The 14,098-nt window shown below is 51.2% G+C and overlaps 1 protein-coding gene across 3 annotated transcripts in view; it reads left to right on the top strand.

Moving 5' to 3' along the window:
- Positions 1-13,843, top strand: part of PEMT (phosphatidylethanolamine N-methyltransferase) — a 42,471-nt gene extending 28,628 nt beyond the window's left edge. For all 3 annotated transcript variants that reach the window (XM_053957820.1, XM_053957822.1, XM_053957821.1), the window contains exons 4-8: positions 2,123-2,268; positions 6,775-6,886; positions 10,867-10,941; positions 11,716-11,776; positions 12,469-13,843. In XM_053957820.1, coding sequence (XP_053813795.1) covers positions 2,123-2,268; positions 6,775-6,886; positions 10,867-10,941; positions 11,716-11,770 — 388 coding nt within the window. In that variant the 3' untranslated portion in view covers positions 11,771-11,776; positions 12,469-13,843. The remainder of the gene's footprint in view (positions 1-2,122; positions 2,269-6,774; positions 6,887-10,866; positions 10,942-11,715; positions 11,777-12,468) is intronic.
- Positions 13,844-14,098: the final 255 nt, after the last annotated feature.

Here is a 14,098-nt window from a genome sequence, read left to right as displayed (position 1 = left end):
ACGTTCCGAGACCGAGTCAGGTCATCAGCATCTCCGAGGATGTGAGAGAGTGTGAATCCAGCTCATCCAGAGCAAGAAGCAGGCTCTGAGGGCTTTGCTCTTGCTTTACCTCTTTCTGCTTTGCTATCTCTTTGCCAATGCCTGGGATCCAAGTGGGTTCCAGCACAGCATTGCTGTCCCAGATTTACCTCCCTGAGGATCAGCAAATTGCTGTAAAATCTTTCCTGGTGCTGGTGCCCTCCAGATAGGTCCTGGCCAGATGTGGAGCCAAACCCTCATGCTGTGAAAGGCACATCCTCCTCTGTGTGAGGAAAGAGCTGCAGAGCATCCCCAGGGATGTCAGGGTGTGTTTTGAGTGCACAGCCAGGCCAGGATTCTTCAGGCAGAAAGGCACATCCCTTCAGGGGGATTGCTTTCCTCCCAAACCCAGGCAGTGCTGGTAGCAGGGACATGGATTTTTTGGCTTCCTCGTAGAGGAGACTTGTGCCAGTTAAAAATAAACACCACGGAGATGATGCAAAGGGTTGTGCAGCTGCTGCTGCTTCGTGGTGCAGCCTGATTTGCGTCTTCCCATCGGAAATGATTTTAAGCTAAGGCAGTGTGAGCTTGGTGAGCACAGGGAGCTGTGCTGGGCACTGGAGGAGGGCCAGCCCTGGGGACTGTGCCTACATCGCCTGGGGCCACGCTGTTGTTCCTCTGTCTGTGCTTGGATCCCGGGAAAAGGAATTTCCCTGTAATTTCCAGAGCGTAAATCACCCAGATGCTGTGGTTTTGCTCACTTCTGAGCGTATTACATTTATTCCATGTTTTGTTTCCTTGCTCCAATCCAAACTGATGATTAAATGTCTTGTTCTGGGGTCCTAAAAACTCCTCAACAATAGAAAGCCTAGTGGGAGCAAGCTCAAAGTGAACAAAGGATATCATCCAGGTTCCTAAACCACAGAGTTTAAGTATTATCCTGGGCTTGCTCAGTGCATGAACTTGCCATCAAGCCTTTGAAAGATGTGTTTCCATCTGCCTGGCCTTCAGCCATGTAGGCAGCACTGTCTCTCTTGGCTTTTATCTGGGCAACAGGGAAAATCCAGAGGTTTGCAGAGCTTAGGGAAGATGGACACCAGGGAAAAAAAGCTATCCCAAGCCCTGCAGGTAGCATTATGGAAGCACTTTGCAGCTGAGGAGCCCAGGACTGTGGGCAGGAATAACTCTCCTGGCCCTGAAAGACAGTGGTGGCCAGAGGCGCAGGAGAGCTGTTATTCCACTCGAATTTTAGCCTCCAGGGTGCTCATTAAAAAAAGGCTCAAAGTTTCCTACCTCATGTGTCAACAACATGTGGAGAAACACTGTGTAGAGCTCTGCGGGCCTGTTATCTCCCCTCACGTTATTAATGGTGTTTTTTTAATCACAGCATTGTCTCTTTTGTCTTCGTGCGTTCGTGTGGGGGCCCTGTGTGATGCTGAGCCTGCCAAGCCCTGCCCTGGGCAGAGCTCAGGGGGCTGAAGGGAGGGGTCACCATTATTGCAATCATAAATGAGTATTTGGAAGGTCAGACCCGAAATGCCTGCCCCAGCCTGGAGCGGAGGAGCTGTGCGGGAACGCCTCATCTCGGATTTTCCAATCCTCCCCCGACTGTCAGGCTCCAGCCGTGAATCACTCCTGGGCACGTGGCTAACACATGAACGCTGCAAAATATTTTGATGGAGGGGAACGGGGGTGGGAGCACGAGATAATCCAGCCAATTGTTCCCAGCCCTTCGAGTCCTGTGCCGAGGCATCGCAGCCTCCAGCATTTGCAAGGGCGTCTGTCCCAGAGCTCTCAGCCAAGATGAAAACTGGGATTTGGTGAATGAGGCAAAGCATTTGGTATCACAAGTCAGTGGGACTGGTATTTCCAGGAGCGAGCAAGGGTTGTGAGTAGAAATAGCTGCCCAGATCAAGCCCTGGCTCCTCGCAGTCTTCAGCTGATTGCTTCTCCCATTGGGAGGTTGAGTAGGCCCAAGTGGAAAAAGGAATCTGAAGAAGGGACCTCCTCAGCAGCTTCCCAAAGCTCCACATCCCCCAGGGACACGTGAGTGATGTTACTTATGGGTTGCTGCTTTTAACAGCCCTTGTTGTCTCCCCAACAGCTTCACAGAAGCCATGAAGAGCCAGCCAAAGCTGGAGGGCTGGGACTGCCACTGGACCTACTACTCAGGCTTGGCCATCTCGGCTGTAGGGACCTTGTTTGTCATCTCCAGCTTCTTAGCACTGGGATTCACCGGGACGTTCCTAGGTAAGCACTGAAAATCCAACAGCTTTACCAGAAAGTGCATTTGATCCTTGCAGGGATCTCTTGCTAGGGCACAGTCCTGTAGGACTTTCCTTGTCCTTGCCTTCAGGGCTGTTAGGTTTGGCATTATGATACCAAAGCAGGACCCAATACTGCTCTTACCACAGAGGGGACGGCACAGTGGTTTTATACAGGAAATCCCGTCACCTCCAGCATCAAGCCTGGAGGTTTGGAGTGCAGCTGCTCACCTGCCAGCCCAAAAAGGGGCTCTTTCCCTCCAGAAAAGGGACCCCAAATTCAAGACCTCACAAGTGGTGCTGGCACAGCGAGTGTGAGCTGTCCAGCAGCCCTACTCCAAGCACCCACCTGCTCATCACACGTGCTGAAGCAGGATGTTGTTTGCTCTCCCCTCTGCAATAAACCTGATGTTCGTTGACAGATCCTTTTATCTCCCGCTTTATGGCAGAAGGCATTTTCCACTGTGCCTGCTTTCACATTTAGAGCGTAATTCTGTTAGCATTGTTGACTTTGAAAACATGCCAGTATGTGTGGAATTCATAAAAATAAAGTAGAGACAGGAACAATAAATATCCAAGGAAAGGGGCAGCTCCTGCTGGCTGAAATAATCACAGCCCCAGCTTTGACACCTCATTTAGGCTGTGCTTTTGCAAGTGCTTTACAAACCAAATTCAATTAGCTCCTGTGGCGTCGCTAGGAAGAAGAGAGGGATGTAATAAGCCTTCCTGGTTTCAAGTGGAGTTGCAAAGAAATGTGTTGAGTTGGCCGAAATCCTGCTGCCAGAAATAGAGCTCAGCACTCCTAAACATGTGCCCTCACCCTCGGTGTGCAGCCTCACTCCTGGCCCCCTGTCACACCCCTGTCCCTCAGCTACCGGGCACCAGCATCCTCCAGAATCACTGGCAGCCCCTGAAGTGATGTTGTGCCTGTGGAGACATGTCCAGAAAGGCCAGGCACAGGAGTACCCGTCAGCAAGAGCTGCTTGAATGCTCCTGAAGTTCAGCCAGATCTGGAGCTGTTTACGTAAAGCCTGATTCATCCAACCAGGAGGATCCACTGGACTTGAACCGCTGGGAAAAAGCAAACAAGTGAGTCAGGCTCAGCGTAAGAGGTGAGAGGGCCCTGTCCCTCACATCTGGATCCCCCCAGGCAGGGAGAGGTGGGTGCTAGTGGTCCATATAAGGCATTTCTGCTCCATCCTCCCTGCCACCACTGCCCTGGACTGACATGGCAAGGAGCAGCTCTCTCGGCTAGCCAGGCATGACAGGCACCAGGGCAGAGCTGAGTCACGGTGGGGACATGCCAGGAGCACATGCCAGTGCAGCCAGGCTGGCTCAGGACCTCTGCAGCACTGAGGCATGGCCCAGCTAGAGCCCCACAGAGGATCCATCCTTGGACTGGTAAGAGCTTCTCCACTCCACACAAGCCCCATGAGTCCAAATCAGCAAACTCTTAATGGAGAATGTCCCTCAGTGTGGTTTGTGGCTCAGCCAAGGGGAAGACAATGCAAGTCTCTGAGGATCTCATGTGGGATACTCTCTTGCTCAGGACTCTCTCAGGACTGGTACTTCAAAGATCCATGCAGGATTTTAGTGCTGCCCTGGTGCTGCAGGAGGAACAAGGACTCCAGATATCAAAGGGCTACACTGCTTAGGCAAGGAGGGGAATTCAGCTTCTTCTCACTGTCGACATCTGAGCTCAAGAGAAGTTTTGAGAGAGCCTCTGACAACAGGCACTTCAAAAATTACTGGAGCTGGATTTGACCCTACGTGGGTTTTTCTACAGCAGTGACAGCTGAACCAGGCAGGGCACAGGGCTTCCTGTTGAATTCCTTCCTTGCAGCACATTTAGGCTTCGGAGCAGCTGCAGAACACTTTGTCTCTCTAGTGTGGGCTAAATGGTGCAGTGGGAGCTGTGTGAGTCACCCTTCCCCAGCAGCCTGGCTGTGCCACCCCATCTCCAGCACGGCAGCTCCAGCTCCAGATGCTGTTTGCAGCAGCTGGATGTGGCCCCTCTCCCTGGCAGAGCCATCCCTGGTGCCCTGTCTCCGTGCTGTGCCCTCACTGGGATTCAGGCATCACTTCAGCACCCTCCTTTTTTTGCCATTTCCCAAAAAACACAGTGATGAGGGCTGGGCTTATCTCAAGGCTGAGGGCGTGGAGAGGCTGCTTTGCCTGTCTGAGCCCATCTGCCTCATACCCCAGTGACATTTCTTCCAGCACTGACCAAGATTTCAAGTCAATCTGACTTGACCAAAGTCTGTGGCCAGGCCTGGAGAAGCCGACAACTCTCCGGGGTGAAGCAGAGGTGGTGCTCCAGCCCAGGTCAGGCTCCAGGCATTCTGGGGGACCTTGCAGAGTGCCCTGAATGGCTTTTTGCTGCTGTGATCCCACCCTGAGCAGTGAGATGGCTGCACAAACCTCCAGCAAAAAATAGCTCCAATTAGGTGCCAAAGTGCCTCAGCTTGGCAATGAGCTGATTCCTGATTTGAGGGCTCAGCAAAGGCACAGGAGATGCCCAGGGTGATGCTGTGCAGCACAACACACAGACTTGTCCCCGAGCACCTCTCTGAACATAAACACATAGAAACCACCTCTCTGGTGGTCATGTTCATTGACCTGTGCAGGTTTAGAGGCAGAGATTACATTGGAAAAGCTCCTGGGGAGCTGCCTGTGTGCTCCTGCTCGTGGGGAGCCTGCCTGGAGGGTTGCACAGCCCCAGCAGTGCTGGGCACAGATAAGCCCCTGCCAGCCCCACGGACCCAAGGCTTTGTGTGAACCTCCTCAGTGCCAGTGCCATGTGGGGAATGAGGTGCTCAGCTCAAGGGCGAGGGCGGGCAGGGGATAATGAAGCATTTTGACACATAAGAAAGCACAGAAATGGGCTGTGGCAGGGGGTGGTGTGTTCTTTCTACCAGAACAATCTCAGAGATGTATTGCCAAGTAACTGTGAGAACATATAGTATGAATACAAGGCAATTATCTCACTTAGTGGCCTGCAGTTAAAACCCAAAAGCATTGTGTAATTGGGCAGGGGCTGTTTATCCTTAGAAATAAATGTTTTAGCACCATGTGAGGTCAAAGAAATAACACTACGATCCAGGTAATAATAATAACCTTGAATAGTTTGCACTCCTGTAATGCCTTTCATCTGGATTTGTGAGCACTTTCTCACCATACATTAATCCTCACCACCCTCTGTGCTCTAAGAAAGACTGATGTTATGATCAGTGCACAATAGCACTTGGAGGGACAGAGGAGACTGGCCCAAGGTCAGGGAAGGGGCTGGCAGCAAAGCTGGGAGCTCAGCCCAGGGTGGTGGCAGTGCCCTGGGCTGAGGGACTGGCTGCTCCTCATGGATCAGTGGACGTGGAGCATGGATGGTGCAGTGGGCAGAAGGGAACAGAGCTGGGCAAGGGGCTGGAGCACCAGGAATAGCTGAAAGAGCTGGGGGGTGGGCTCAGCCTGGAGAAAAGGAGGTTCAGGGGGAACCTTTTGGCTCTCCACAACTCCCTGACAGGAGGGTGCAGCCAGAGAGGAGTCAGGGTCTGCTCCCAGAGAACGAGGGACAGGGCAAGAGGAAATGACCTCAAGTTGTACCAGGGGATGTTTACATTTGATGTAGAAAAAATTCTTCACCAAAGGGGTTGTCAAGCCCTGGCACAGGCTGCCCAGGGCAGTGGAGGGATTTCAAAGTCATGTAGATGTGGTGCTTCGTGGTCTCACTTGTAAGACCAACAGAACCAGAGATCTGCATCCTGGCCCTTTACCCCTCTGAAATGTTGCTCACGAGCTGCACATCTCCTTGTCATTTTTTCCCCAAGCTCCTTTCAGGAGGGTGGAAGGATTGCTCCAAGGTAGATTGGAAGCTGGTTGGATGCTGACAGTTCTGAAAGCTTTCCTCATTACAGATGACAATCACCCATTATCATCATCATCATTGTGCCAATAACTGAGTGTTTTGTAGGCAGAGGTGCTATTTTCTGAAATTCTGAGAAATTCTCTGAGCTGTGAGATAAGGGTGACATTATGGATGAGGGCATTTGGTTGTGGTGGTCATGATGAAAACAGCTCCAAACAGCATTACACAGCACTGGGTTTATTTTCACATTAAATGGATTTAATCCCATGCACTTTCTCCCTTGCGGAGTGGCATTTGACAGGAAATTTTACAAATGAGAAAACCAGAATTAACCAGCTGGGACCTGGAGAGCTGTGTCCTGATGAGGGACGTGGCTGCCACAACCTCATTGCAATGCAGGAGCCTTCCTCGTGGGCAAAGAGCCATTCCTGGAAAAGCTGATAGACACAGAGTAAACAAACAACTTATTTGTCGCTGTTTCCTCAGCCTGGAAGTCAGTGCTGAAACCCTTTGCTGTGAATCCCTGCCAGGGATGCCCTGTGGCACAGGGAGGGTGTCAGTGTGCCAAAGCCCCCCCCCATGACTCCCAATTTCATGGAGCCTAACCAGAAGCTCTCTGCTTGCTCTTAGGTGATTACTTTGGCATCCTGATGGAGGAAAAAGTGACCAGCTTCCCCTTCAGCATCCTGGATAATCCCATGTACTGGGGCAGCACAGCCATCTACCTGGGCTGGTCCCTCATGTGAGTACGTGCCCCTACAAACACCTCTGGTTGTAGGGTCAGTGTGGGGGTCTCTTGGCAGGGCATGAGGTGCCAGGGTGCATTTGGGGCCAAAAAGGCACTCTGTGATGGCAGAGAAAGTGCAGCCTGCCCTGACTTCTGGCTCCCTGGCTATTTTTGTGCGTGGAAAATCTTGTGCTGTCTCGAAGCACTCGCAGCATTTGTTGTAGAAAAATAAATAGCGGCCAAGTGCTGGGGGAGAGGAGGCATCAGCAAATGCTCTGCAGCTGAACGAGGTCCTTGGCAGGCTCTGCACGTGGAAAAATCAACAGTCAGGGCCAAATTCATGCAGGGTGTCACTCGGCAGGGGCAGGGCACTGGTACTGGGGAGCAGTGTGACCCTGCAATTACTCTGAAAAAAGCAAAACAAGACAAGCCACCCTTTCCCCCAGCCCACGGTGAAAACACTTCCGAAACACTCCTTGTCTGATACAACACAGCTTAATAGCCTGCTTAGGAGGAAATGAATAGGCTGTAATTTAGCAGCAAATGAGCAATATACTCTATTCAGTGTAACAAGTTTGATGTGGTTTTCATTTAATATCACATTTTATTTATTTGCCCAGGAGGAAAAAAAAAAAAAAAAAGCCCTGTCTGTGTTACTTCAGGAGCCCATGGAGTGGTGCAGGCTGTTATCACTGGGTATTTTGCACTGGTGCTCCTGACTGTGACCAGCTCTCCTCTGCTTGGGTGGAAAAAATGAAGTGCTTTGCCACATTCTGGTCATTTTTTCAGCCATGTGTGCAGCCCCTGGTAATAAGTAAAGCTGATGGTTCCTTTCCTGTCTCCACTGAACCTATTTGCTGTTAGTTCTGCACTTGAAATCCCCCCCAGTGCTGTCAGGGTTGGCTGCATGAGGCTGTTTCCCTTCCTGGCAGAGCCACGGCACTGGATGGGGTTTAAATCCTGGGAAATGGTGCAGGATTTAAATGCCAAAGGGAGGCAGTGCTGGCCACAGGGTCTGCAGCAGCACCATGGAAATGTTTATGTTGCTGTGGGAAGTGGGGCAGAGCTGGGGCAGGATGAGTTCCCCCACACCACACTATGACCCCCACAGCAGCACAAAAGTAGGGATTTGGCCAGGAGGAATTATAGGGAGATCTTTATTTGTTTTAAAATCAGCATCAAACTACTTTCTAAAACCTTTGCAGAATCCACTGAAACCTCCTGAGCTGTTTCTGCTGCAGAGTCCCTTCTTCACCCCTCTCATTGTGCTCTTCCACCACAATTCTGGGCAAGAGCAGCTCCAGGCAGCTCAGGACAGCAGTGATTGCCTCCTTTTTCTCGTTAAAAGGCTGCCACCATTAAGGCCAGCCAGGCGTGACAAATAATTGCTGTGAACAAATTGCTGGAGCTGTGCAGAGTGGCACCAAGACACCACCCACCTGCCTGGGGGAAGCTCAGCACAGCCCTTCTCACGGTGGTTTTGGCTGTTTCTCTTCCCTGGGACCTCAGTTCATACAGTCACAGAATCATTTAGGTTGGAAAAGAATTATAAGATCATCGAGTCCAAGCATTAACCCAGCTCTGCCATGATCAGCACTAAAACGTGTCCCCAGATGCCACATTCACATGGCTTTTAGATCCCTCCAGGGATGGTGACTCCACCACTGCCCTGGGTAGCTGTCCCAAGGCTTGACAGCACTTCCAGGGAAGAAATTTTCCCATTATCCAACCTAAACCTCCTGTGGGGAACCTCGAGGCCATTTCCTCTTTTTCTGTCGCTTGTATCCCTGGCTTCACCCTTCTGCCAGGGAGTTGGAGAGAGTGAAAAGGTTTCCCCCGAGCCTCCTTTTCTCCAGGCTGAGCCCCCCCCAGCCTCAGGTGCTGCTGGTGCTCCAGACCCATCCCCAGCTCTCTTCCCTTCTCTGGACACTCTCCATTGGCTGATTTTTTTGGGAGGTCCACACTTTCTCCTAAGTTTCCAGGGCTTTCAGAAGATGTCAGGTGTCTGCCCTCAGAGGCCAGAGCTGATGTCCCATCTCGGTGGCAGCAGGAGGGATGCTGGAGGAATCCTCCAGCTGTCTGATTCTGGCCAGACCTAAAACACAGAGCACATTTGTCCTCTCTTGGTGATGCATCACACTTCTTACCGTGGTGTCAGAACCCAAAGGATTGATCCTTTCTCATCCATAAGGGGTGAAAACACATCACACCAACCAGCCTGTCCTCTGACTCCAGTCCAGCCTTAAAAGCATCAAGTGACAACCCACAGCCATGGGGAGCTGCAGCAAGGCTGGGGACAGACAGACTTCCTACCCAAAAAAAAAAAAAAAAAAGTCCTAGCAGGAAAACAAAACCTTCCTGACCGATTTGTCATCGCTGCTGCAATCAGATGAGGCCCAATATGTAGGTCAAACTCGTAAGAGGACAGGAACAGTTCACCCAAATGCTGCTCATCACCTGTGCTGAGCAGCCTCATTTCTCCTGCCAGACAAGTGGAGCATTCACTGTGTGGGGACAGCTTTGTGTGCCTCTGCTAGGGAAGAGTTCTAACTCACAGCAACAGGCTGTGTAAATCAGAGCTGGAGCTGCAGCCAAATGATGCAATTAGAGGTCTTGCTGTCAACAAACAATCATGTAAATTTGTTCTCTCTGATAGGAATCAAGAAGGAGACATGACTAAGCATGTAATAGCAGGGGCTTGGGAGAGAAGGAAGTTGCCTGAAGCTTTCTAATGAGGGAAAAAGTTATTGCAGAATGAAAATGGTGAAAAAGTGGAGATTTGTGGGTGCTTCTCCAGGGACTGCTGAGGCTGGGTGGTACCTGAAAGTGGCTCCAGTATGAGGCTTAGGTAGTTCAGTCTCTCTCTGCAGGTGTGTTTTCCCAGCAGCACAAGTCACCTTGCAGCAGGCTTGTGGGATGTTTATCCTCATAAAATCACATAATGGTTTGGCTTGAAAAAAACTGTAAAACTTATCTTAATTGTCCCCCTTAATTAGGACACTGGTGATTGCCTTTAACTGCTGGTGGCAGCTCTGGGAGGGATGAGAGCTGGCTGTCAGCAAATAAAGTATTTAGCTGGTCCTTGGTGGGGAAATGTGCAAGGCCAGGCTGGACAGGGTTTGGAGCAGGCTGGGATTGTGGAAGGTGTCCTTGCCCATGGCAGGGGTGGGATGAGATGAGGTTTGAGATCCTTTCCATTCGAAACCATTCTGAGATTCTACAATTCTATGACATCTCTCTCCGGAGCAGGAGGTGACGAGGATTTTTGGTCCCAAAGCTATGGCCTCTGCTAAAAGGAGCAGCCATCTCCATTGTACCCTCAGTTCTTGGTCATCTCTCCCCATAGGCAGCCAGTGAGGAGCAGTGGTGGCATCGGTGCCCCGTGCTGTGCCTGGTGACATCTGGCTGGAGGACATTCCTGAAACACCTTGAAACGGGTTTAAAAGTGAACCAAGCACCCAGCCCCAGTGCAGCACCCACCCCAGCACCCTTCCCAGGGCAGAATGGACCTTCCCATCCCTTTCCATGCCCATCCCTGCACTGGCTGAGCCACCACTTGGATGTGTACGATGCCATACACTGCTCTGGCTGCCTGGTGTCCCCGGTACCCTGGGTGGCACACCTTTTTGGGGCATCAGGCATTTCCCTCAGAGCACGGGCTGGGAGCTGCAGCCGTGTGTCAGCAGCTGCTCAGCCCTTAAACATCCCCATCATCTCAGGATTTAGCATCAAAGCAGGAGCTCTCATAGCAGAGCCGTGCAGGGATCAGACTTAAAAGAAGTCGCTGAAGTAGGCTGGGGAAGAGCCTTTGCCAAGTAACATCTGTCTAAGACAGTTAACATTAAGCACAAAAAAAAAACCCCAACCCTTTTGTTTGCTTCTGTTTAATGAGCGAGTGAGAGCTCTCTGCAGCCCAGTGTCTCATTTCACTTTCTCAACCAGGTCTTGCATAAGCCCATGTACTTACCTGATCTTTTCCTTCTCTTTCAAAACAGGCACGCCAGCCCAGCTGGCCTTTTGCTGACAGCTGTAGTGGCAATTTCCTACACAATCGCTGTGCTGTACGAGGGGTGAGTAGCTGTGCAGAACTGGAGAGCTTCTAATTATTTCTACCAGCTTTAACTCTCGAGGTTTCAGAGAACTGTACAAGTAGAGATGGTTTTTTTTTTCCCAATTAATTCAGCGGAGAAGAATGAAAACAGAGGATTTTTTTTCAATTGTTTTGATAATGGGCAGATTCCACTCTGAAGCTATTTGCTGACTTCTAGGAACATTTGTGTGTTTTTTTTATTTTTATCAAAATTGGGCTTTTTTTTCCTTTTGGGTGCCAGATTCTGTCTATAGAAGAACAATAAGGAAGGCAGTGAGAGGACTCATTGTGTCTCCAGAAGAGCCCCCTACAAGAAGCACTTGCATTTTGTAGTTCCTTGGATGGGCTTCTCTGCTGTTTTGCACCACAATGGCCCAGCCAGCAGCACAGGATGGAGCAGCACAAAATAACTCCCAGAAATAGCAGTTGTACTTCAGCAGTGAAAGGTCTTTTGTATTTGCAAGGGAGGAGGAGATGCAGAGAGCCGTGGTCTGCATGAGGGGGAGTCTGGGTGTGTGCTGAGCCATGTCCTGCTCAGCACAGGGATGATCCTGTGCTCCACAATCCAGAGAGGCTGAAAACAGAATTGCCACAGCACAGGAATAGTCAGGCTGTGCCGACCTGTGAAGGACAAATTTTGTAGGCCCAAAGGTGAGCACTCAGTAGCCTTGATTTTAATTCTTCCTCCCTTCTTTTGCCCCTCTCTTTTGTCTCTGCCCCCTCTCTCCCCAAATTCCCATCCTCCCAACTACAGGCCTTTCACAGAGGAGATCTATCGGAGGAAGCAGAAGGGAGTGAAGAGCAAATAGCCCCAGGTACGTTTGCTGATGGGAGCATTTCAGGGGCTGCTTTGCTGGGCTCCCCACCAACAAGCACCCCTGCCTTCCCTTGGCTCCTCCAGAGCCCTTCCCACACTTCTCAAAGCATTTGAGCTTCAAGCCTCTGCAAAATCCCAGGCAGAGAGGCTTTTCACAGCAGCAGTTGTGTCCGCCTCTTGGCACCCAACCAGCAGCCCCCAAATTGTTTTGATTATACACTTGAGAATCAGTGCGAGGGAAAATTGCTGGGAAGCTTCGAGGCTCCAGGCTTAATCTGAATCAGGCAGAAAAATACAGCTATTGGCCATGGCAGGTGCTCCAGAGAGTGGCAGGGATGGTGTGAGAGGGCATGTGTGCCTGCTCATCCCTCAGGGAAATCAGGCCTCCCTGCTCCAGCTGCTCCTTGCCTGAGCCAGGAACATTTCTGCCAGCGGGCTCACCCTAAAACCTCAGCCCAGGCTTGTTTGGGGGACCAAAAGCTTCTCCAACAACGCAACCTCCTGGCCAGGCTCCTTTCCTGGGGGTTCGTTGCCATCTTGGAACCCCCAGTGCATTTGCATGCTTGTTTTTGGAGAGCTGGGACAATCCCACAGCACTGCTGAGGTTTTGGCAGCACTGTGCTGCTGTGACAGAGCTGCTGTGGCACCAGTGAGGTCCCCAATGGACTCTTGTCCCTTTGCCTTTTGCAGGGCGCTCTCTGGGATACCTCGTGCCTCTCCGGTCCCCACGCTGTCCGATTTGCCCATTTTCCTACTGAGATGTATCCTACTAATTAACCCAGCAACCCTTAATGAGCCGACTGAGCTCCCTGCAGCACTGGAAGTGACCAGAGGAACAGCCTGAGCGTGGTGGCAGCTCCTTGCCACAGCCCGTGGGAGATGGAGGTCCCTGTCCCCAGGGCTCTGTCCAGGTCACTGCAGCTCCCGATGCTCTCCCGGGAGTTCCACAGTGTGGGACCTGCCCACCTCTTCTCCCACACCGATTACTGGAGATCTGCAGGCAAAAAGGAATTCCCTTTGGACTGGAGGGAAAGCAGAGTAATGGTGGAAACACCGGGGGCCTTTCATAAGTGGGCTCTGAGTATGGAAGCACCAGCTCCAGCTGATCCTGAAGATCATCTGAAGGTGCAGCCTCAGAGCCACGAGAAGCAGACAAAGCTCGGGTCCAGCAATGGAGAGAGCTCAGGAGCCCCTGAGGATTCAAACACAGATGGGGAAGATGTGAGCTCAACAATAGCAAAACCTGCTGCAAACCCAAAAACCAGCCCCTTCTTTCTTGGGAAAGGAACCTCCCCATCCAGAGCTGCATTTCCCACCCGTGCAGAGCCCTGCAGCATCTCCACACTATTGCAAAGGCTCTGAGAAAAGTGACTGAAAAGCACAGGAGTGAGAATGTATGACCTAAAGCACATCCCAGTGGCATGGAGGGATGGCAGCTGTCCTGTGGGGAAGCCCCAGCATGGAGAAGACTCAGGGGAAGAGTCAATCCCTGTCTGCACTTCAGAGATATCCCACCCCTGGCCACGTTGATGCCCCAGCCCCTCCTTGTCCCTGGGTCCACGTGAGGGTCCTGCTGCCTTTCCCACCACCCAGTGCCTTCCAGCTGTTTTCCACGGTCTTGCAGGGGCAGTGGGAGGGAGGGAGGAGAGGGCAGGGTTTGTTTCTGCCTTCCACACCGTGCAGCAGCCAGGTACGGATGTGCCCCTCCGCCCCTGCCGCCAGCCTGTCCCAAAATTGTCTAGTGCTGAATCCTGCCTTCAACAGAAAGATTCCAGAGGTGATGCTCCAGCCCCAGGCTCTGTTTTCACAGATTCCCAGAACAGTTTGAGAAATAAACTGTAAATGACCAGGTGCTGGAGAAGGGAGCTGTGCTGCTGCCAGCTCTGCGCGGGCACTGGAATGTGGCACCACATCTCAGCATCACACTGTCCCCTCCACAGAGGGTTCTCCCTCTTCTCAGTGTCACCTCTGTGAAACAGTTCCATTTCCTTTTGCTTTTACACATTGTAATTAACTTACCCTCCAGGCATTGCTCAGCAGAATTAAAAGTGTTGGTCTCTTTTCAGTCCGGCCTCCATTTCCTCCGGAAGGGCTCACAAATGCTGTGTTTGTGTTTCATCACTTCAGAACCATTACACATAGATTTATTTTTTTATTGCCATCTCAACTACCTTCCTCTCAAAGATTTGGGCATAGTATTTTATTTTTAGATAAGTTTCCACATTCCCTTCACAGCTAATGTTTATAGAGAGAGGCTAAACTGGCCCAGTACCCATGGCAACCATCGAGGAGAGGATACATTGCATTATTCAGACAATTT

This window comes from Vidua chalybeata, chromosome 16 (genome assembly GCF_026979565.1).
Source record: "Vidua chalybeata isolate OUT-0048 chromosome 16, bVidCha1 merged haplotype, whole genome shotgun sequence".
NCBI classification, from domain to species: Eukaryota; Metazoa; Chordata; class Aves; order Passeriformes; family Viduidae; genus Vidua; species Vidua chalybeata.
This window is presented reverse-complemented; position numbering and strand designations above follow the sequence as displayed.